General features: G+C 35.7%; 2 protein-coding genes across 4 annotated transcripts in view; one reads left to right on the top strand and one right to left on the bottom strand.

Moving 5' to 3' along the window:
* Positions 1-15464, top strand: part of SKL2 (shikimate kinase like 2) — a 31436-nt gene extending 15972 nt beyond the window's left edge. Inside the window, exons 4-8 of the mRNA XM_089995641.1 lie at positions 11806-11867; positions 13464-13530; positions 13620-13738; positions 14235-14408; positions 14826-15464. Of these exons, the coding sequence (XP_089851767.1) occupies positions 11806-11867; positions 13464-13530; positions 13620-13738; positions 14235-14408; positions 14826-14926 (523 nt within the window). The 3' untranslated portion in view covers positions 14927-15464. The remainder of the gene's footprint in view (positions 1-11805; positions 11868-13463; positions 13531-13619; positions 13739-14234; positions 14409-14825) is intronic.
* The window catches only part of LOC149845243 (inactive poly [ADP-ribose] polymerase RCD1-like), a 44629-nt gene that overhangs the window by 13412 nt on the left and 6467 nt on the right, over positions 1-24750 (bottom strand). The window contains exons 3-7 of one of the 3 annotated variants that reach the window (XM_089995639.1): positions 24459-24700; positions 24221-24330; positions 23809-23997; positions 22869-22964; positions 21325-21710 (exon numbers count right to left, since the gene is read on the bottom strand). In XM_089995639.1, coding sequence (XP_089851765.1) covers positions 21675-21710; positions 22869-22964; positions 23809-23997; positions 24221-24330; positions 24459-24700 — 673 coding nt within the window. In that variant the 3' untranslated portion in view covers positions 21325-21674. Of the gene's footprint in view, positions 1-21324; positions 21726-22868; positions 22965-23808; positions 23998-24220; positions 24331-24458; positions 24701-24750 lie in introns of those variants that run through there. The other 2 variants (XM_089995638.1, XM_089995637.1) reach the window with 2 other exon arrangements.

Below are 24750 nucleotides of genomic sequence, written 5' to 3' on the forward strand. Positions count from 1 at the left end.
CTAATGATTCTTTGGGAGAATGACCAAAACGCCCTTTGTCTTTTGGGAAAAGGACTAAGAATAAAAAAAAATAAAAGACTCCCTAGAGGATAGATTTTATTACAAGGAAAAAAGACCAAAATACCCCTAAAAATAACATAAAATAAAAGAGTAAAAAATATATTATATATAAGTATATATATACATATATTTTAAGAGGTTTTGTATGTGAGCCTATTTATGGTTCTTTGTGTGTTCATCTGGGTGTTTTCGGGGATCTTATTGTAGCTCTTTTGTGTATCCACTTTGGTGACTTGGAGAACATTGTTGGAGGTTCTCTTTTCCTTACATGGTATGAGAGCTTGGTGATTAAGTTGAAATTGTTTTAGTACATTGAGAAGCATGTCACTCCAAATTTGAAAGTGTTGAAGTTCTATTGCAAATTTTATTCAAGTGAGGTATGATCGTGATTGGTTTCAAAAAATAGGTTGGTGGTGCTTGCGTGGAAAATGAGTGTTTGTGCTCTTGATTGATGGCCTTTGCATGGTGGAGTGCTCGTATTTTCCACCCTTGCTCTTGTTCTCTCCTCTATACATTTCCTCCTCTCTATTGTTTTTTATCTTTATCCTTGTAAAATGAATGACAATGAAAATGTCACCGTAAAACCCATCAAGTTCAATGATTCAGACTATATAACATGGGCTTCAATTATGAAGCACCTCGTATGGGGAAAAGGGTTGTGGGGATTAGTAGATGGATTCGATCCGGAACCCAAATTAACCTTACCAAAGTAGAAGGTGAGAAAAAGGTACTTCTTGCGGAGGTTGAAAAAAAGAAGGCAATGACCACTTATGATAAGAAGTGAAAGGAATGGTGAATGTGACATGCCAAGATTATGTCTTGGCTCATTAGTAGCACCGACATTAAGAAATGTTCAAGTCTTGCTAAATTCGAACATGCAAACAATGCATGGGATTATGTTAAGTGAATGTATTCTCTTAAGGATATTACACATGTGTGCAATTTGCAATATAAGATACAGAATATGATTCAAGGAGATAAAAGCATTAGAGAATACTGTAATGGTTTGTCCAAAGTGGCATTGTCCGGAAGACATAGAAATCCACCAAAATCAAATAGATGCAGAGCATTTTTACCAATTTATTAATAAGTTGAGATCAGAGTTTGAATTCACCAAATCCGCTCTCCTTCGTCGAAGAAATGTCCCTTCAATAGAAGACACTATAGAAGAATTAAGTATGGAGGAAAATAGTCTTAAAAAGCACATATCTAAAAGTGATGATAACTCAGTTCTAGCTGTATCTAGATCAGGAAACTATGTTCATACCTACAAACCACCATACTATAGAAGGCCAAATGATGAAAAGCAAGACAATGAGTATGAAAGAAGAAAAATTATTTGCTACTATTGTCGTGAACCGCAATATGTGAAAACAGATTGTCCTAAATTGAAGAAACTATATGAGAAGAAGGTTGCCTCTGTTGGATCTCCACAAGAGTCAAGTGATCCATCTATTGAATACATGTCCTTGGCACAATTAGTGGAGTCTCTTAAACCTCTACTTAAAGGAGCATCCTCATCCATTGGAGTCACGGTCTCTTCCTTGGTTTCTCCGATCCCGGTAAATCTCTTTGGCTTCTTGACTCAGGTGGCTCTTTTCATATGACACCAAATGGTGATATGCTATCCGAATGTCATAACTCAAGTGGGTTAAATGTTTTCATATCTCTTGAGATAAAATGAATAGGAAATTTCTAAAACATTTCTCAAAATTCAAAAAGATATATTCTTAAATTGAACTTAAACATTTTATCCGTTTTTCAATTATCTGACCATGGATGTAATGTTTCCTTCTTCTCTCATGGTTGTCGAGTGCATGATCGTCAGTCAGGAAAGTTGATTTGAGGAATGCTATAGAGAAGGAGACTTGTACTGCATGGATATTTTGGAAATACTCAAAATATATTTTGTTGCAATGTTCAGAAATTGGATTTGGATCTATGGCATAAGAGACTTGGCGATCTTAGTATATCCAAGATTCATTTTTTTTTCAAAGATGATTTTTTTTTGTAATTTTGAAAATTTTATTTGTAAAAATTGTATTCCTGGTAAAATGAAAAGATTGTCATTTCAAGAAAAAACCTTTGTTTCTTCCTGATCACTTGAGTTAATACATTCGGATGGGGACCAACACCTGATATATCAAATGGTGGTTTTGTATATTATGTAATTTTTTTGGATGATTTTGCGTGACACACTTGAATTTATTTTCTTAAACACAAGTCTGAAGTTTTCTCATATTTTCAAATATTTCATAATTTAGTCAAAAACCAATTCAAGAATGATATTTTCATCTTTCACACTGATTCAGGGGGAAAGTTTTTATCAAAAGAATTTAAAGATTACCTAGACCTGTACAATATCACACATAAAAAATCTTGTCCTTGTACCCCTCAAAAAAATGGTTAACTGAAGGAAGCATAGGCATATTATAGAAACAACAAGAACTTTACCTATTACAAACCAAGTACTTAAATATTTTTGAGCTGAAGCCACATTAACTGCAATTTATCTTATTAATAAAATGCCATCTTTTTCTTTGAAAACATATTTCCTATTGAAAAACTTTTTAAACAAGTCCCATATTACTCTAGATTGAGAGTTTTTGGATGTAAGTGTTTTATTTTTACTGACAAAAATGACAAACTCTCTCCTCATGTTATTCCTTGTGTCTTTTTAGGATATGCAAATAATAAAAAAGGCTATAGATGTTTTGGCTTTAAAACTAAAAGGCTATACGTTTCAAGGAATATATCTTTTTTAAAAAAAAAAGTTTTTTTGAAATTGAGAAAACTAAGAAATTAAATGAGTATTCTTTTATGTTGGATTTAATTCCAAAGATTGGTAATTGTGACATTGATGAAGATCTAAAAGTTAAAAGTGATGTTATGAGTGAAGAACAATCTAATAAGGATCAAGAGTGTATCCAATATTCCAGTCGTGGTAATTCTGAACATCCATGTGATCTTGAAAAATATACTAATGATGAAAAATAGGTAGAAATACAAACCATAAGGTCATCTAGAGTATAAAAAATCCCTGGAAAATTTGTGTCTTATGATTCATTTTCACCTAAGTATCAAGTCTACATTGCATTAATACATTCCTATATAGAACCTTCCAACTATGCTGAAGCAAAGGAACATCCTGAGTGGGTAGAAGCTATCGGAGTGGAATTAGATGCCTTAGAAAAGGCGAATAGTTGGATTGTCCAAGACATTCCCCCAGGAAAGAAACCTATAGGTTGTTGATGGGTATATAAAGTTAAAATCAAGAGTGATGAAACTCTTGAAGGTACAAAGCTAGATTAGTTGTCAAGGGATATTCCCAAGAGTATGAAATAAATTATGAGAAAACCCTTGGTCCAATTGCTAAAATGACTACAATTAGGACTTTAGTAGCCCTTGCGTCTGTGAAGAAATGACCTATATACCAAATGGATGCTAAAAATGCGTTTATCAATGGTAAATTGGTTGAAGAAGTATATATGGAGGCACCACCTAGTATAGTTATTCTTAAGAGAAAGGCTCTTCGTTTAGATAAGGTTCTGTATGGCCTTAAACAAGCTCCAAAGGCTTGATATGACACGTTTAATCAAGTTATACTTGATATTGGATTTCAATCTTGATTAACTGACACAACCTTGTTTGCTAAGTTTTTTGATGCATGTATTATTATTCTCCTTGGACGATATGGTCATCACAGGAGGTGATAAATAGGGAGTTGAAAACATTAAAAGACTTCTCAAAATCCATTTTGAAATAATTGATTTAGGGTTTTTAAAGTATTTTCTTGGTATAAAAGTTGTTTATTCTTTTAGAGGTTACTTGTTGACTCAATCTAAATTTGCGTTGGATATTATTGTCAGGTCTGGTTGACATTCTCGAAGTTGTAAATGTCAAAACGAAGATTGATGATTTAGAACTACTTGAAAATCTAACACCATACAAGACAACTTGTTGGGGCACTGTTGTATCTCTCAATTACGAGACCTGACATTGTGCATGCAGTTCACACAACAAGCCAGTTTCAATATGCTCCCACCACTGTTCATATGAGAGCAATTTTGGACATTATTAGATATATTAAAACTTCTGTTTTTTGATGACTTTTCTTGTCTGCTTCTTGTGTAATGAAATATGCGGAAAAGAAATGTATGTCCTACAATGGACATTCACACATAGAAATCAAAGAACAAGTCCAAAAGAGGACATACACAAAAGCCAAAAATGGCTAGAAAGCATAAAATCTTATAAATGCACTAAAGGGCTTGTAGAAGCCACACCTTACAAAGGGGGAGACCCCACTTATTTATAGGCAAGAGAGGAGAGAGGGAGAGTTAGAGAAAAGCAAGAGAGAGGGACCATTGGGAGTCCCAACAAGGAGTCGTTGGGCTCCCAACGGTCACAATTGTGACCGTTGGGGGCCCAATGACTCTTTGTTGGGGCCCCCAATGGCTGTGCATTAAATGCACAAAAAGAAAAAATAAAAAAGACAAAAAGAAATGGAAAAATAGAAAAAGAAAAAGGGAAAAAATAGAAAAGGAAAACAGACTAAAATGCCCCTATTGGGCGAGTTACAGAATTACCCCTTATCGGGCAGAATATATTTATATATATATATATAAATATATATTACATTATATATTTTAACACCCTCCCTCAAGCTTTACGGGGACACAACGAAAAGCTTGTTGAGAAGAAACATGAAACGAGGAGCATCAAGAGCTTTGGTGAAGAAGTCCGCCAACTGGTACTCGGATGTGACGTAGGGCAGTGTAATGGTTCCTTTTAGGTATTCATTTAGAACATAGTGGCAATCCATCTCAATATGTTTAGTACGCTCATGGAAGGTGTGGTTGCTTGCAATATAGATAGCACTCTTGTTATCGCAACACATCTTCGAAGGAATTGAGATGACGATGCCCATATCACAGAGGAGACTTCTAAGCCACACGAGCTCCATGGTTGTAGTGGCCATTGCACGATATTCCGCTTCAGTTGAGGACAATGATACTTTATGCTGCTTCTTGCATCTCCAAGAAATCATAGTCACCTAAGAAAACACAAAAACCAGTGGTTGAGACTCTATCATTGGGATTTCCTCTCCAATCAGCATCTGTATAAGCAATTAAATCAAGTGATGATGAAGAAGAAAGAAAAACTCCCTTAGTTATGGTGTTTTTAATATATCTGACAATCCTTAAGACTGCACTCATGTGCACAGTTGTAGGTGCATGTTGAAATTGACTGACGGAATGAACTGCATGAGCTATGTCTGGCCGAGTGATGGATAAGTATGTCAGAGACCCAACGAGTTGACGGTAGGGAGTAGGATTCTCGAGAAGTGTCCCATCTTCCAGCCTTAGCTTTGCATTGATAACCTCAGGGGTTTCTGTCTTTTTATCATCCGAAATTCCAGACTTAGCACAAATGTCAGCAGCAAGTTTCATCTGAGAGAGAATATACCCTCGGGGTGAATATGCAACTTCAATACCTAGAAAATATCTTAAGAAACCAAGGTCAGACATGTCAAAATTTTCTTTTAAAATTTTCTTAATATCATGGATTCCACGCTCATCATTTCCAGTGATGATCATATCATCAACATATAGTAGTAAAATAACTACAGAGGACCCTGCACTTTTCACAAATAACGCAGTGTCAGTATAACATGAACGGAAATTTAAGCTAGTCATTACATTGCTAAATCTGTCATGCCAAGCTTTTGGAGCTTGTTTTAACCCATATAGTGCCTTTTTTAGTTTAAGAACTTTGTTTTCACCAATAGATACTCCCGGTGGAGGATCCATATAGACCTCTTCACTTAGTTCGCCATTAAGAAATGCGTTCTTAACATCCAATTGATAGATAGGCCATTTTTTAATGGATGCAACGGCAATAAGAGTCCTAACACTAGTCATTCTAGCAACGGGAGCAAAGGTTTCCTCATAGTCTATTTCGTACTCTTGAGCATATCCTTTAGCTACCAACCTAGCTTTATACCGTTCTAATGACCCATCACTTTTAGTTTTAATTTTGAAGACCCATCTACATCCAATAGACTTCTTTCCAGTGGGTAATGAAGTTATTTCCCAAGTTTTAGCTTTTTCAAGGGCACTAAGTTCTAGTTTCATGGCTTCAACCCATTGAGGAATGTTTTTGGCTTCATTATAGTGTGATGGTTCATGATAAGAGTGTAATGCAATTAGACATGCCCTATACTTAGGTGTTAGGGATTCATAGGAAACAAACCTATTAGGAGGATTGGAGATTCGACTAGATCTCCTTAAAGAGGTTTCTTCTATGTTGGAACTTTGAGAATATTTTTCTAAAGCACTTATGGGAATTTCTTGACCACGCCTAGTATAGGTTTGAATTGACCTATTTTCAACATCATTACTTCCATTTTCATCATTACCAAGAGGAGTATCGTCTAAATCATTAAGAACATCCTCTACGTGAGGAGTCATATCTTCTTGAGAGAGAAGATCAAATAAGAAAGCATATTCGCTTTCATCAATATCTTTATTTTTCTCAAAACCGTTCTCATTTTCTAAAAAAGTAACATCTTTGGATACATATAGTTTGTTGCTTTTGGGATCGAAGCACCTAAAACCTTTTTGATTTTCTCCATATCCTAAGAACACACATTCGATAGCTTTGGGAGATAGTTTATCTCTTTTATGTGTAAGGACAAAACACTTACACCCAAAAATTCTTAATCTATTAAAATCGGGTGTTCTTTCAAAAAGTTTTTCATATGAAGATATATTTTGAAGGGATGAGGATATCATTCTATTTATCAAATAAGTGGAGGTTAAGGCGGCTTCGGCCCAATAGCATTTTGGAATTTCTTTGGAAATGAGAAGGGTCCTAGTGGTTTCCAAAATGTGTCTATGCTTTCTTTCGGCTAGACCGTTTTGTTGGGGAGTCCTAGGACATGACCTTTGATGACAAATTCCATTGGTTTCCAAATATTCTTGAAATTCATTAGATAGATATTCTCCACCGGAATCGGATCGAAGAATGGAGATATTAGTTGAAAATTGATTTTTGACAATCATATGAATTTTTTTAAAAAAGTTAAAAACTTCGGATTTTAAATTGAGAAAATAGATCCACACATATCGAGTGAAATCATCAATGAAAGTAACATAATATGAGTATCCTCCTTTTGATATGACCGAAGAAGGACCCCAAACATCCGAATGAATTAATTCAAAGGGTCTTTTTGACACAAATGTTCTTTTTGGAAAGGGGGTGGATTTCATTTTTCCAAAAATACAACTCTTGCAAACAAAATGTTTCTCATTACAAAATTTCTTTCCAAAAGGAAAGGATTACATTTTTGAGAAGCTTGGATGTCCAAGTCTTTGATGCCAAGTTTCTATATTTTTATCTTGGACATGATTACAAAAAGAGTTGGTGGGAAGTTTCAAATTGGTGATGTAGTAGAGATCTCCCCTCCTATGGCCTTGCCCAATCCGCTTCCCGGACTGGAGATCCTGTATAAAGCAATCCTTGGTTGAGAAGGAGATTTCACATCCATGATCACATATTTGAGAGACAGATAAGAGATTTAAATTAAGTTGAGGTACTACTCTTACATTTGGCACAAAAAAATCTTTTGAAAAATCTAAGGTTCCAAAGCTTTTAACTTGTAAAGAGGTACCATCGGCGGTGGAGACAAAAGAATTTTTGGAGTTGCTATATACATTGGATAGTCCATTTTCAATAGGGGTCATATGAAAAGATGCTCCAGAGTCAAGAATCCAAGAAGGCGTACCTGGAGAAGAAGAAGAGGCAATGGCGGCTCCCGAAGTTGACGGCGATTTGAGTAGAATTTGAAGTGCTTCGGATAGTTGAGCAAGGGAGAATGACTCTTTCCCTTTCATTGGCTCCTCCTTCTTTTGGGGAATTTCTTCAATAGTAGCAACTTTACCTTTTGGAGGCTCATTTATCTTTGGACAATTAGGTCTTATATGACCCGGTTCTTGACAATGATGGCAAATAGCTTTCCTATAATTGCCATTATAGTTATTTTGCCTCCCAAAGTGTGGAGGCTTATATGCTTTCATATGATTGCCGGGTCTAGACACGGCAAGAACTTCATCTCCTCCTTTAATCATGCCAAGACGAGTTTCTTCTTGGCATATTTCGGCTATGGCATCTTCCAATGGAAGCGGTTTTGATCTATGAAGAAGGGAGGACCTTACTTGTTCATATTCGGGCCTAAGCCCATGTAAAAATTGGAAAAAGTGTTCTTTCTCCATTTGTTCTCTTCTCATTTCAACATCTTCACTTGATACCCATTTGGGTTCAAGAAGGGATAGTTCATCCCATAAAGGTCCAAGAGTGCTATAATAATCTCTTACACTCATTTCACCTTGCTTAATGGTACGAATTTTTTCTTGGATAAAGAATTGACGAGCAAGGTCTTTTTGGGTATACATACCTTTCATAAAGAACCATGCTTCATTTGCTAAGCGGAATTTGGCAATGTTGGCGCAAATCTTTAGCTCCACGTTGTTCATGAACCATGCAAGAATTTTTGCATGCTTACTTTTTCAATCTTCTACCTTGGATTGGTGATCTTCGATAGCCTTTATGCGAGCACTTCCTTCTAGAGCCTTTTCTTGATCACCATCTATCTTTGTAAGTTGAAGTTGAGGTTCCTTAATGGTGCCCATCACATATCCCCAAAGCTTTTTACCTTTGAGGTTGTTTTCCATGGCGGCGGCCCACATCATGTAGTTCGTACCGTTAAGCTTGAAGGAGAGATCAATCTTTTGTTCTCCTTCCATTATATAATCAAGAATGGAGGACAAACAAAGAGAGAGAGAAAGCTAGACAACTAGCTATATGAAACAAGAGCACAACCAAGGCTCTGATACCATGTAATGAAATATGCGGAAAAGAAATGTATGTCCTACAATGGACATTCACACATAGAAATCAAAGAACAAGTCCAAAAGAGGACATACACAAAAGCCAAAAATGGCTAGAAAGCATAAAATCTTATAAATGCACTAAAGGGCTTGTAGAAGCCACACCTTACAAAGGGGGAGACCCCACTTATTTATAGGCAAGAGAGGAGAGAGGGAGAGTTAGAGAAAAGCAAGAGAGAGGGACCATTGGGAGTCCCAACAAGGAGTCGTTGGGCTCCCAACGGTCACAATTGTGACCGTTGGGGGCCCAATGACTCTTTGTTGGGGCCCCCAATGGCTGTGCATTAAATGCACAAAAAGAAAAAATAAAAAAGACAAAAAGAAATGGAAAAATAGAAAAAGAAAAAGGGAAAAAATAGAAAAGGAAAAAAGACTAAAATGTCCCTATTGGGCGAGTTACAGAATTACCCCTTATCGGGCAAAATATATTTTTATATATATATATATATAAATATATATTACATTATATATTTTAACATCTTGATCATTAGATTTAATTGCTTATATTGATGTTGATTAGGGAGGTGATCCCAACTACTAGTTTTGTATGTTTTCAGATGATTCGTTGATTTCATAGAGATGTAAGAAGCAACATAAGGTCTTTTTTTCTTCAACTAAAGCAGAATACCGAGCTATGACTACAACCACTATGAAAGTGGTCTGGCTAAGAAGATTGCTGACTGACATTGGAGTCCAGATTAAAGGAGTATCCAAAATGTATTGTGACAACAAAAGTTTCATCTACATTGCCAGAAACCGGACTTTTCATGAACGTACCAAACATATTGAGATTGACTGTCACTATGTTCAAGAGTAGTATCTACATGGCAATATTGATCTTCCATATGTTACTTTCGAATATCAGTTGATGGATTTCTTCACCAAACCTCTCGTTGCTCCTATATTTCACTTTCTCTTTGACAAACTTTTGATTATCCAACCGGAAGTTTGAAGGGGAGTGTTAAAAATATATGTGTACATATGTGTATATGTATATATATAAATAAGTAACTAGGTTAGTTTAGGTTTTTACCCTTTTTTTATTTTTACTTTGATTCCAACTAGTCAACAAAGGTTAATCAAACTTAAGAGACATTGGGAAATAGAGCCGTTGGGCCTCTCCCAACGTTTCTTTGGAGGCTCTTTGGAATGTGTATATAAAGGAGTGAAGTCCCCTCACTTATGTAATGTTTCTTGCAATGATTCCATCTGAATAAAACAATACTTTTTATTTGTGAATGTTGTGTGCCCATTGAGTGGGTTTTGTGTGTGAGCCTATTTATGGTTTTTTGTGTGTTCATTTTGGTGTTTTTGTGGATCTTATTGTAGCTCTTTTGTGTATCCACTTTGGTGACTTGGAGAACATTGTTGGAGGTTCTTATTTCCTTACATCCGGGTGTCGACGCATGTCGACATGGGGATACACGTGTCGACACAGGTACGGAGGGCAAAATGGAGTGTCCAGTTACCATAGGACCAAAGCAGTTTGACCATAATTCAGTTTGTGACAATCGTAGGTGGAAAGTTCATATTCTTAAGTCATAGATAAACAGTTTTGGGGGTAGTACTCTACACACCTTTTGATTTTGATCGATACATACATTTCTTTCTCTTTTGTTTATTAATGTGCACACTAGAAAACTCTGCTAATTGAGCTGTTTATCTCTGCCTGCATTTGCCTTGTATATCTTTATTTTCTTGTTTTCAATGTTGTTGAATGATTATTGATTAAGCAGATTTTATTCAATAAAATGTTTATATACAGTTTGAGGGTTCATTGGCCTCCTCAGAAAACAAATCATACAAGCGGGTTTTGTTTTTTCCCTCAACTTCTTGAACAAGCAGGAGACTGAGGAACTCAAGGATTGTCCATAATGCTTAGTGCTGTAGTAACTAAACTTTAGAAAAAGGAGGTGTGCATATGAATTCAAAATCAGCTAAATTCATTGAATGCAATGTTTGATGGCCGTGGAAGTGTCCCTGCCATGTTAGAACTTGCTCTTGGAAACTATATTTTTTTAATTCATCTTTCAATATCTATAATTTTCTAATTCAAGCTTAACATTGAGGAGTTTCCACACATGGAAAATTCAATAAGAGAAAAATTTATTAACAATATATGATGCTTAAATGAAAAAAAAAAACAAGAAAATGATTTTGAGACACTATTCAAATTATATTTTAGAACATTTACTTATTGTAGTTTGAGGTATACTAACCAAATTCATTTCCCTTTCATGGAATTTCTCAGCAAAGTATGTTCCAAGAGGGGAATCTTAGAATTTTGATTTTTTAGTGGATGGATGCTTCATTAAAAAAGGTTTGACTTAGGGATAAGATCAACTTCTCACTTTTTGTTGGCCTCAAAAGGCATAGCTTAAAGATGACCTAAGAGGCTAAGAAATTAGCCACAGAATCATAAACTACTATTGCTCTGGTGTTGTCTACAATTGCATCTTTATACGATCATTGTATTTATTCTCCCGTAATGCCTTTTTTGTTTTATGCTCTCCTTGTTAATATTCTATAGAATTGGTCAGGAAATAGGAAAAGCATGTGTTCTTAGGTCGAACAAATTCAGGTGAACGTCTGGACAAATAATATTTTCATAGGTAATTTCAGAATTCTTGTCTGCTTGATCTTGTTGGATACAGATAAGTTGAAAATTTTGATTCTTTTAGTCCAGCTTCCTTAATGATTATTAAAGTTCTCATTTAGCATGTTTGGTTCTTTTTTATATATCAACAATCCATCAATTGCTTAGCTTTCACTTATTTTTTCCCCCTTTTTTCAGGTATACTCCTCTTAACACAAGTGAATTACTAGAAACAATTGCAAAGCAAAGTATTGATTCATGTAAGTTGTACAATGAGACTTTCATGGCTACCTATGGTAGTTGATATTTTAAATGATCAAAGATAATTAACTCAAACAGTTGAATGATAGACACTGTTGGGATTATCATACTTAACTGGTACTTATGTCTCAATAAACCAAAAGAATGATGAAATGCATACACCTCAACTGAGAAGGTAGAATAGGGATCTAGGAACTTGAAGCTTCCACAGGCACCATTTGGTGATGGTTGTTGCACTAGCTAGTTATGCTTCATTCCCCCCAGGGAAATGGTGTGGTAAAATGTGCTTTCTTTCAATAAGGAGATGACTACCAAGCAAATCTAAGGAATATAGGATCAAACTGACTTTAGTATAGTAACTAACAGGACTGTACCGCACAAACTTGAAGAAGTATTGGTCCAATTCAGCTCACTTACATTTTTGAATTTTCATCTCTCAACTTATCAACCATCTCCAAGGACCAAGGTTGACTAAAGAGATAATGGGACTTGGAGGAGCTGAAGGATTCCAATTTTGCCGAATTTGTTAAACTCGTTTTAGGAAAACTGTTCTCATATAGTACAGTAATATGTTACTAGAACATGGCCTACTGCATTATTAGATACATCTAGAGCTCAATGATTGCAATGATGCTAATAGTATACAAGTAAAAATAAGTGTCGTAGCAATCAAAATAACTGCAGATTCATATGGTGTTATTGTATAACTGTGTAACTAATAAGAGCTAGGAGGCTATTGTTCACAGGCTGAACAGACTCGTGATGATATTGTGTAACTGTGAAAAGAACAAGAGCCAGGGGCCCAGGAGGTTACATTCAGAGGTTACCTCCATAGAAGCCACTCACAAACCATTTACAGCAGAGTTCTCCCCCAATATTTTCCAGTTGGTAAAGAGACACTAATCTTCATGAACATGCTGTTGGTCTACTTCATTGCCATGGCATGGAACAATTTGATGGTGGAGTTTCTGTTGTTCCATTTGTAATACTAGGCCCATAATTACTGGTTGAACCACTTTGACAATGTGTGCCTACGACGAAGAGGATAACTGAATTGTCATGTTTTTCTTGGATCTGGCTGTGACGGTACCAATGCACTTTTGTAAAAAATGACTGCAAAACATATTCAAATAATGACTCCAAAATCATGGATGCATGCATATGTAGACTAGCTGAGGGGAGCCAACTCCTGTCCTAGGATTTGATAGATCCTGACAAGTTTATGTAACATAATAATTTACTCAACCCTATCTAGTAAAGACAAAGGGCTCTGGAGCCTGCTTACTGCACTGAGTTGGCAAATTGCATGCTAAACCATGAATTAGAATTTTAGAAAAGTAATAAAGCAAATCAAATTGCATCCAGGACCTGGTGTATTCTTCAGATTGTACGAGAAATCAGAGCCATGTTGGTCCTACCATTGTGATTCACTGGGTCCTATTTCAGATCTAAGTCAAGCACAAATCTTTCAAGTTTGCTTTTATTTTGTGGAAATTCATTGTTCTTGCTGCTCAAGCGATTTCTGCTTGTCTTCTAGGTTGTTTACTAATTCTATGACAATCTTGCAGTGCACTAATGAGTGTTTTCACTTCTAGGGATAACTACGGAAGGTGCAGACTCTGTTGCGGAAGCTGAAGGGGCAATACTAGAAAGTCTAAGTAGGTACTGTTGATAAACTGAAAATCAGCAGCTGCGCAATCTTATCATGTTCAAACCATTTGAATTTTGACACCTATTTTCCTGCATTACAGCCATGTTCGTACTGTGGTTGCAACTTTAGGAGGGAACCATGGTGCAGCCGGAAGAGCTTACAAGTGGCGTCACCTATATGCTGGTTTTACTGTATGGCTAGATCATTACGAAGCCTCTGGTAAGTTTTTCTTGACTTTTGTTTTCTTATCACCAATGGTGTCTGTACTCAAAGAACTCAGGAAACACTTCACACGTCTGAAGCTACAGTGCAGCATAACATGCAAAAAGAATTTAGAAATGGAGATGCCATAGCTTGTTCAAATTCATTTGAGGAAATCATAAATTTCTAAAATTTTGCACTGATTGATATGTGCCACGTGGTAACACAAAATTTCTGTTACATGCCTCCCTACTTATGAGGAAAAAGGAAGCATTTTGTAACCGGATTGACTAAACTGACAAAAGTTGTGAAATATCAAGCTTTTTAAAATTCCTGTTTTCTTGCATTTGCCACATTTTTTCGTCTAGTTAAACCAAAATAAGAGAAATTTGATGATCTCAACAATGTAACTATGAATGCATATTTTTTCCATTTCAAAATTTGCATATTTTAACTATCGAAAAATTATTAATTTCTTTGCTTGTATTTGCATTCAAATTTTTGGAATGAACAGAAAGTTCTGTGAAGGAAGGTCAGAGACATGTGCAAAGCAGTGACAAACAAGCATGTGTGAATGCGGATGTCATTGTTAAACTTGACCAATGGGGTTCATCCTTTTCTCAGATAGCTGCTCAGGCTTGTCTAAGTGCACTTAAAAGATTAATCTTGTCAGATAAGCAGCTTCCAGGTAAATCTTGTAGCCTTTATCAATTTAGAACTGCTCTGGTCCTCTGGATCATTGTTATTGAGAACCAACGGTCCAAAATACATCAGGAATCATGGTTCATGCCTGAAACCGCACCTATACGTATTACAGCAAAATTGTATGATTCCGCCTTTAGAAAATCATTCTCCAAGGCCAATGAACGAGATTCATGGATGACAGCAACATTGTATTATACCACTCTGAATTTAAAAAATCATTTTGCATGGCCAATGAACCCATGATACAGTTGCATGTTCCTAATTCTGTTCCTTCTCTCAATCAACATCCCTCAGATTCATGAATTTTCCATGGCTTTGTTGCATTCACAGTATTGTTCCTTTCCGGAAAATTAACATCCTTTTGCAGAATACTTTGTAATTTATTCTCTCTCTCTCATAGGGAAGAAGAGTCTCTATATCAGGTTGGGATGCCGTGGTGACTGGCCAAATATTGAACCTCCAGGATATGATCCATCGAAAGCAGTTGAAAGATCATCTTGATGCATCTTTCAGGAACCAACTGTACAGCAAGCTCGAGTATGTGGATGTGCACCAAGTTTCTTGCTGGTTTACTGAGAGAACGGAACCTTAGAATTGCTTAAAAGAGCAGTATGACCAGATGAGCGGCAAAGGTTGCTTTGGATCAGAAGTAGTGTCTATTTGCGTTCGCATGCATCATGCACATGCAAAGGGTCCCATCTTTTGTGTAGCTGCAGCGGTTTACTGCAGCAATATAGTGAACCATATATTTCAAGGTTGGTGAACATGATCCAACCACTGTTTTTAAGTTGTGCAATCATGTCTGATCCAACCACTGTTGTTTACTGCATTACTCAGATAAGTGTTTTTTTTAATTGAAAAAAAAATGAGTAGGCTTGCATGTATTTAAAGCAATGTTGTCAATGTCGGTTTTGGACATAATCAACATTCAAATCGATTCAGAGAATGGACCGATTCAGACTAATTGAATTGAGCTGAATCATCTGTCATTTTTCCTTTTTTAATATAAGAAAATCATTAAAATAAAATTTAACTAAAAATAAAAAATAAAAAATAACAAATATATTTAAATATTAAAATGCTAAAATCTGGTGAGGGCTGAATCGGCCCTTAGATAATTGATTTTGGGCACCGTATTGGCCCATTTAGGCTGATTCACATCAATACTGACAACACTGATGTAAAACATTGGCTACTGCTTTCGATCAATGTTGTCAGCATTGGAATTGGGCCCGTATTGATTAAAAAAAAGCTTGAATCAGCCCGCATCAAACCGAACAAAAACGACATTTTTAAATTAAAACATTTTAACAATATATAAAAAAAAATCCATCCTTCATTTTGAAGGGGCCAAATAGGTGCGTGTGAAGAACAAAAAAGAAGCCAAGAATAGAGGCGTCAGCTAAATGGCTCAGATGGTTTTTCTTGCGGCCAAAATTAAGATTGAATGAAGGTAGTATATAGTGGTGACATGAAGAAATCTGGTGGCCAAGACTGGACTCCTATGAGCAAGAAAGATGCATCTACGAAGAGGAAGGCAGCCTATGCTCACCGGCAGCACCTCGCAGGCTGCTGGCAAGAGCCAGCATGAGAGGTAAAAATTTGAGAAATTGTGTAGGTAAAATAAGTGCAAGGTTAAATTACCAAAACTATTTTTTATCTAATCTCATAAAGCAAATCTTAGATATATTCCACTTAGGAACAACCATGATGCACCTTTTGGGCACCTTTGAAGCCTGCATGACAACGAACACATTGATCCAATGCATTTTTTTTACCATGCTACACCACCTATCTTCACGATTTAATCACATTTCTTAATGAATTCAGGCCCTGCCAAACACCTTTAAAATCAACTGATATCACCTTCAGATGAATGGTGCACAGCTTGATTCAATGTAAGGTGGCTTGGGCAGCCTGGGTTTTCCTGGCCATTCAGGAGAAAAACCAAGGAAGTTAAATCTTGGAGAACACAACGCCTTGGTGAAGAAGTCTGTCAGTTGATATTCTGATGTAACATAAGGAAGGTCAATGGTTTTTCTTAAATATTCTTCACGAACATAGTGGCAGCCCATCTCGATATGCTTCGTGCGCTCATGAAATGTGTGATTTTTGGCAATGTAGATTGCACTTTTATTATCACAACATAATTTTGTGGGCCCTTGAACTTGAATATTCATATCTTCCAACAAGTTGTGAATCCAAACAATCTCCATGGTAGTAGATGCCATGGCTCTATACTCAGCTTCGGTGGATGAAAGCGATACTTTTTGCTGCTTCTTGCATCTCCAAGAGATTAATGATTCACCTAAAAAAATACAGAAACCAGTGGTGGAGTGACGGTTATTTGTGTCACCTCCCCAATCAGAGTCAGTATAAGCAATTAAACTTAATTCAGACGTAGAAGATAGAAATACTCCCTTGTTTACTGTACACTTTATGTATCTGATGATGCGAAGGATGGCGCTCATATGGACTGTAGTAGGTGCATGTTGAAATTGACTAGCAACATGTACTGCATGAGAAATATCAGGCCTGGTAATGCTGAGATACGTTAGGGATCCAACCAGTTGCCGGTAAGGTGTGGGATCTTTTAAGAGAATCCCATCATCAATCTTCATCTTCGAACCTACTATTTCAGGAGTTTCGCAGACCTTGTCATCTGTGATTCCTGATCTATCAAGAATCTCACAAGCAAGTTTAGTTTGAGACAAAAAATAGCCTCTCTGAGAATAGGCAACCTCAATTCCCAAAAAATATGTCAGAAAGCCTAAGTCTGACATTTCAAATTTTGAAGTCAAAATAGATTTAATGCTCTTGATTCCTTTGATATCATCACCTGTTATTAACATATCATTAACATATAACAATAATATAACAATCCCTGCATCAGATTTCTTAACAAACAATGCAGTGTCAGTATAGCATGAAGTGAAACCATTTTCAGTCATTACATTGTTAAACCTATCGTGCCAAGCCTTGGGTGTTTGTTTCAGTCCATAAAGAGCTTTACGAAGACGAAAAACTTTATTTTTAGGGATTTTCATACCAGGTGGAGCATCCATGTAAACTTCTTCATTAAGATCTCCATTTAAAAAGGTATTTTTGACATCCATTTGGTAAATATTCTATTTTCAAATTGAAGAAATGGTGATAAGACATCTGATAGTAACCATACGAACTACTGGAGCAAATGTCTCTTCATAGTCAATCTCATATTCTTGACTGTACCCTTTAGCTACAAGACGAGCCTTATACCTTTCAATAGAACCATCACTCTTAGTCTTGACCTTGAACACCCATCGACATCCTATAGTTTTCTTGCCATTGGGAAGAGATTGAAATTTCCAAGTGTTAGCTTTCTTAAGAGCTTTGAGTTCACTCTCCATGGCTTCTCTCCATTCAGTACATTGTTTGGCATCTCCAAAATTTTTTGGTTCAAAATAAGAGTGAATGACACTCAAACAAGCTCGATATTTAGGAGAGAAAGAATCAAAAGATACGAATCTAGAGGGAGTCCTTCTAGTTCTTTCAGTTCTCCTAGGATGAGAATCATGAGTGGAAATAGTCTCACTAGGTTCACTATATAGTTCAATAGCACTCCTAAAGGTGCTTCTATCTCTATGCGAATAAGTGATGGGTTCTCTAGATACATTTTCTTCTTGAGGGGTAGAAGGGTTAGAGTTATTGTTGATCACAACCATTTCATTTTCACTATTATATGTTGATTCATCATCACTAGAGATATCATCATCCTTAGATAAAAGGTCAAAAAGAAAGGAATAATCGGCATTTTCTAAATGAGATTCATTTTTTTCAAAACCACTATTATTTTTCAAAAAAGTTACATTCTTTGAAACATATAATTTATCATTCTTAGAGTCATAACATCGAAATCCTTTTTGAGTTTCCGAATAGCCAAGGAAAGCACAAGGAATGGCTTTTGGTGAGAGTTTATCATTTTTATCGGTAAGAACAAAGCACTTACAACCAAAAACTCTCAACCTATTATAATCAAGTTCTTTTTCATATAGAATTTCAAAGGGAGAAATTTTATCTAAATTTTTGGATGGAAGTCGGTTGATAAGATAGACGGAAGCAAGAGCCGCTTCAGCCCAAAAATTTTTAGGAATATTTTGGGAAATGAGAATGGTTCTAGTGGTTTCAATGATATGCCTATGCTTTCTTTCGGCCAAACCATTTTGTTGTGGGGTCTTAGGACACGATCTTTGATAGACAATGCCACAATCCTCAAGATATTTCTTAAACTCATTAGAGAGATATTCACCTCCGGAATCGGTCCTAAATATCTTTAAATTACTATTAAATTGATTTTTAATCATCATATGATATGTTTTAAAACATGAAAAAACTTCATGCTTATGTTTGAGAAAATGTATCCAACAATATTGTGAGAAATCATCTACAAAAATCACATAGTAAGCAAAACCACCTTTGGATATGACAGGTGCCGGTCCCCAAACATCCGAGTGAATAATTTCAAAAGGTTTAGTACTAAACATAATTCTTGGTTCAAAAGGTATACTTCTCATTTTTCCAAGAATACAATCATTACAAGATAAAGTATTTTTACAAAGATCTTTAACAAAATGTAGATAGGATAACTTGGTAATGTTGGGACGACCAAGTCTATTGTGCCAAACATTTATGTCTTTATGTTGGGCCACATTACAAAAGGTGTTTTTAGGAATTTGAAGAAAGTTCACATAATACAAGTCTCATTTCCTAGAGCCTTCCCCAATCAATCTCCCGCACCGGTGATCTTGTATTAAACATTTATTAGATGAGAATTGAATGTTACACCCAAGGTCCGTGAGTTGAGAAACGGAAAGAAAGTTTAAATTTAATTTTGGTATAAGTCTATTTTTTGGAATAAAGAAGTTTTAGGTTTTAAAATTTCCAATTCCCTTAATTTCTAGAAAAGTATCATCCGCGGTCGAAACAAAATAAGGTAACACATTTTTAGAATACTCGGAAAGAGATGAAATATTTGGGGTCATATGAAAGGATGCACCCGAATCTAAGAGCCAAGAAGTTTTACCTGGAGGAGAAGAGGTGGATACAGCAGCACCGGAAATAGCTCCCTTTAGAAGAGGTTGAAGAACCTCCACAATTTGATTGAGAAATAGAGCTTCTTTTGAAGATTCTTCTTTGGATGGTTGAGATGTAGTTGCCATTGCTAGAAGTTTCTTCCATTTTGGGCAAACCGGTTTGATATGACCCGGTTCTTTGCAAAAGTGACACGAGATTTTGCTATAATCTCTTCTTCCTCCTTGATTTTGATTCTTAAAATGAGGAGGTCTATATGTTCTTAAATTGTTACCGGGTCTAGAAACGGCATTAACACCATCACATTCTTCTTGATTTGTGGACATTGCAAGCACACTAGGATTTTGCTTGCTAATGCCCATACGGGTTTCCTCTCCACTTAATTTAGTTAAGACATCTTCAAGAGAAGGAGAGGTAAAAGAGGATAGGAGAGAAGATCTTATTTGCTCAAACTCGAGCCTTAGCCCATTCAAAAAATTGAAGAATCGATCTTCTTCTAATTGCTTATGACGAAGCTCTATGGCTTCTCCACTCCACTTGGGTTCAAGCATGGCAAGCTCATCCCAAATTGATACTCTCTTATAGACATATCACCTTGAACAAGAGTTAACACTCTTTTTTGAAGATAATACTTATGGGACAAGTCCCTAAAAGTATACATCTTCTCAAGATACTCCCACACTTGAGAAGCCTTTTTAAACTTTATAATGTTGGCATTAATCCTTGTCTCAACGGAAGAGAAAATCCAAGACAAGATCTTAAAATTCTTCATTTCTCATTGCTCATGTTTCCTACTATATTCCTCAAGAGCATTAGTTCTTTCATCTCCCTCAAGGATTTTGATTTCTCCTTCTTTAACCAAAGTAATTTTAGGCTCGGGTTCCGGAATCGAGCCTTGAATATAACCCCAAAGCCCTTTCCCTTTGATGTGAGCTTCCATATTTCCGGCCCACACATGATAATTTAAGCCATTTAGCTTAAAACCAAAAGAAAAATGGGAGTCTTTCTCACCCATTAGAGAGGAAAGAAGAAAGAAAAGAATACGTACCACAATAAGATTTTAAATATTTCTTGTTGTAGTAATCTTCTAAAATATTAAATGAAGAAGAGCCTCCACTCCAATCACCAAAAAGTTGAAGGCACGTTTTTCGAGGCACTTGATATTGAGAAGAATCACACCAATTCCTTTCTCCAAACAACCTTGCTCTGATACCATGTGAAAATCTCTACAAAAAGAGATTGTGTGTAACACCACAATACAAGAAATACAAAGAGTGCACAAAGGCACAAAGGAGAACACTCACAAGTGCACAAAAGCACGGATACACATGCACAACAGCATGAAACAAAATGAACTTCAATTCATAAGTTCCCAAGAGGGGCTTTACAATATTGCATATGCACTCACAAAAAAGAATATGTTTACCAGGACTACTAAGGCCTATTTATAATGCAAAAAGAAGCCACAGGTGCAGCTCAATATGACTGTTCAACAGCTACATGGAGCTGTCCCTTTTACAACAGTCAAAAAGAAAAAAAAGTGTAAAAAGCAAAAGTAAATAAAAAAAGAAAAAGTAAAAATGTTAGCCCATTAGGATGGCTGACACCTATTGAGTAAAAGGACTGAAATACCCCTGATGGGTATTTCAGTTTACAGTTAAAAGAGACATAATATTTTAACAATGTGCACAAGGGCATCCAACCATCTCAGGAGAAAAACATCTTAAGCTACAAATGTGCTCAAGGGCATCCAACCATCTCAAAGGATAACAAACCAAAATAAATAACTAAAGCCACCCAGAAGAATCTTAAGCTCAAGCCAAGCAACAGATAGAACGTTTTACCATCAAGTGATAAAACAGGATATGTACATTTGATCACAAAAGCAAATAGAGATATGTTACAAGCAGCAGAAAAGCTGATGCGCACACAAACTTCAGAAAAAGCAAAAGGCAGCCCACGTTGTAGACAGTTTCCAAAATTCTCTAATTCTATGCAGAGCAGAGCCATACCCACACACATACACCTCACAATTATTACTATAAATAATCAATGATATCATTGTCATAAATTCTCTAAATAAAAAAATTATGCCTTTGATTATTGTTATTAGGGTTAACTCCACCCTTTCCATGTAGCCTTCAAGGTACCATCGACATGCAACTTGAAGCTTTTCTGATTAGTGATTAGTTATACTGCTTCCTGTTCCCGGTGACTGCAAGCATAAGAACTGAAATCAGCAATAACGGCATAGGAAACACAGCATAAAAGCAGAGAATGAATTGTCAACAACCAAGAAAATGTTCAACCACAAGAAAAAGAACAATGGCAAATGGAACATTTTTTTATTTAATTCAATTAATGCAAAAAAAAATAGAAGACAGACATTAGCATATCAAACAAAAAAAGTCCAGGGATTCAAAGAACAAAGTGTGACCTCCCAAGCTTTCACCAAAAATCATATCCTTTGATCTTATTCATATAAAACTATTTCTTCTGGTTGACTTTGATGTGATAAATGGTCCTGAGAAGCCGTTAATTTGGCACTTCCAGAAAACACTAACTTTTTTAGTTTGTACCATATTAATGTTCCTTTAAATAATATTTTATATTCAAACTGCTTAACTCCACTGACTGGTTACATGTGAAACTCGTCTGGTCAGATATCTAACTTCAAGTACAGAGACAAATCCATGCTATTTAGCTCAAATAGTAACTGACAGGAAACTATGTCATGTACATACTTGTTATGAAAATATATATTAGAATATTTGTTCACAACTTCATATCAATTTTTTAGAAACCTATTATCAATTCTTTTAAAAACCCTATCAATGTCTATTAAAAACTCGGACAGGATGTTTTGAAACCATAAATAGGCATTTCAATTAAAAACAGCTCGAATCTTTTTAAATTCTTGCTATGCACTTTTGTTGACCATGAGCTGAATCTAGGTTCCCAAAAAGCACATTGACAAGTTTTTGGCATCTAGACATGCATTTGAATATAAAGGAATTCATAGAATTGCTAATCAGGCTGCTCAAAATTTTCATACCATGAGTGATCAAAGCTTTCTTGGCTCCTACTACAATCAAAATACACCAAGATAAGTTGCTTTTTTATAACAGAACTCAAACCATTAGAATACATGACCAACAACCAAAGGAAAACTTTAGTGCAAATGATAGTCCAGCATAGCTCATCAAAAAGAAAAAAAGAACAAGCCTCAACTTATATTTTACAGGAAGAAAGTAGATTTATGCTAAAAGTATAAACGTGTGGCCCAACAAAAGAATCAACCATTGAAAGTACTGTCTTAACTTTATATAGGAAGTTATACTAGAAAGAGATGGCAAGTGCCTCTCCAACTTACCTTGCACTGAAAACTCTTCAATGTAGATATCAACACTTTGTCACCAACGATCCATCTCAACTTCTTAATAAAGTCATCTCGAGTTATTTTCTTACACTAACATTCCAGCCAACAATGAAAAGTTTTGTTAGACAATCAATAAACAGTGAAAAATACCAATAGTTTAGAATTTGAAGAATATACACGACTTGATCAAGGCTTTACTAACTAAATAATCTGTCTGAAGACATTAAGGGCATGTTTGCTTGGCCCCACCACTTTGGAGTCCATTTCCGAATGAGAAATATAATCATATGAATCATAATCACATGGGGGCAGGTGAGAGAATGATTCACATGGAAAATGAGAATTGGACTTACATTTGCAAAGGAAATGACAAATGGACTCTCATGCCCAATTTTTTTCATGTTTGCTTAGACATGAGAAAATGGAGCAATATGAAAATCACTCTCATTTGTGTGAGAGGACGATTCTCATGGGGACTAAACAAGCATGCTCTATAAAGCAACCCAGCCAACTAAACCATCATCAGCTATGATGCCTAGGTACTTCAATCACAACTACATAGCAGGATATATTCTTTTTATTGATACATACTGGCTACTTGCAGGCATGACACTTCTAGGTGCTTCAACATGTGCACCCTCTGTACCATACCAACAAATGGCAGCCCACTTATCGTATACAAGAGAAATCAAAGTATCATATGAACTTTTGATTGTTGTTATGGTAAAGCCTGCACAATGACCTTATTACAACAAATGCATGCACTTAAAACGCAATTTAGAAAGTCATTTCTACCACTGTATCAACACTATTTTCGGAACTGCTTTGTATGTATGCTCATGGTCTTGAGAAGAATATGTGCAAGTCACCAAAGAAAGTCTTGGGTACAGTTTATTATTCAAACCAAAGCATTACAACAATATATTCTAAGTACCTTGAATTCATTGTAGTAAATATCCACCATATCCTTATCCAAAGAAGAAATCTTATCAGATATAACATCAAATAACATAGGGAAAGACATCCATGCTGATGTAGGAGCTTTAGAAGGCCTCAAAGAAAATCCTGAGGTCTTCTTCTCAAAACCCTTGACCTTAGATGATAGTTGTTGGGAACTCACAAGCTACAGAGAGAGAGCAAAAAGGAGACAAAATTGGAAATAAAGGGTTAAAAAAGATTGAATATGACTAATACACATTATGGAATATTGTAAATAAGCAGATAACAAATAGGAAAATTTCATGTAAATTGAATATTAATTCCTAGACAATGATAATATTTACTGAGCTGCAACTAACATTATCATGTAGGAAAAAAAAAACAGAAACTGTAACTCAACATTTTACCGAATTAACAGTCGCTGGATTTGGTTGAAACTGGTTCTGATGATGTGTCAAATTTGTAAGTTGTGATATTTCATGTTTATGTTGGTTTTCTCCTACCCCAGCAAAATAGCCTAAAGAAAATAGCCAACAATTACATGTTCTATAAACTATTAAAGTAACAACACAAACTTTGATTAAACCTACTGGTACCTTATAGATGTTAACAAATAAGAAATTGCAAAAGATAGGAGAAAATCACCTTTCGAACCTGGAGGCAGCACAAAGCTCACTACATATTCCGGGTAAATATGTGTATTAATATGACAATTCCATATTATGTAATGCATTGGTTTTTCAATATCATCTATGCCACTATCAAATTCCTCGTTACTAGGTTGAAACTCTTTAGAATGCAGAGGAACTTGTTCCATATTTCCCATTATTACACGACATAACACCATATACTGTACATCATTTTCATCACCATCAACAAAACTAGCACTGCAAACAAAAAAAAAAGGAAAAATGAAACAGAACTAGAATCAACAGAT

The sequence above is a fragment of the Nuphar pumila genome, chromosome 2 (assembly GCF_984573655.1).
Source record: "Nuphar pumila chromosome 2, dmNupPumi1.hap1.1, whole genome shotgun sequence".
Classification (NCBI taxonomy): Eukaryota; Viridiplantae; Streptophyta; class Magnoliopsida; order Nymphaeales; family Nymphaeaceae; genus Nuphar; species Nuphar pumila.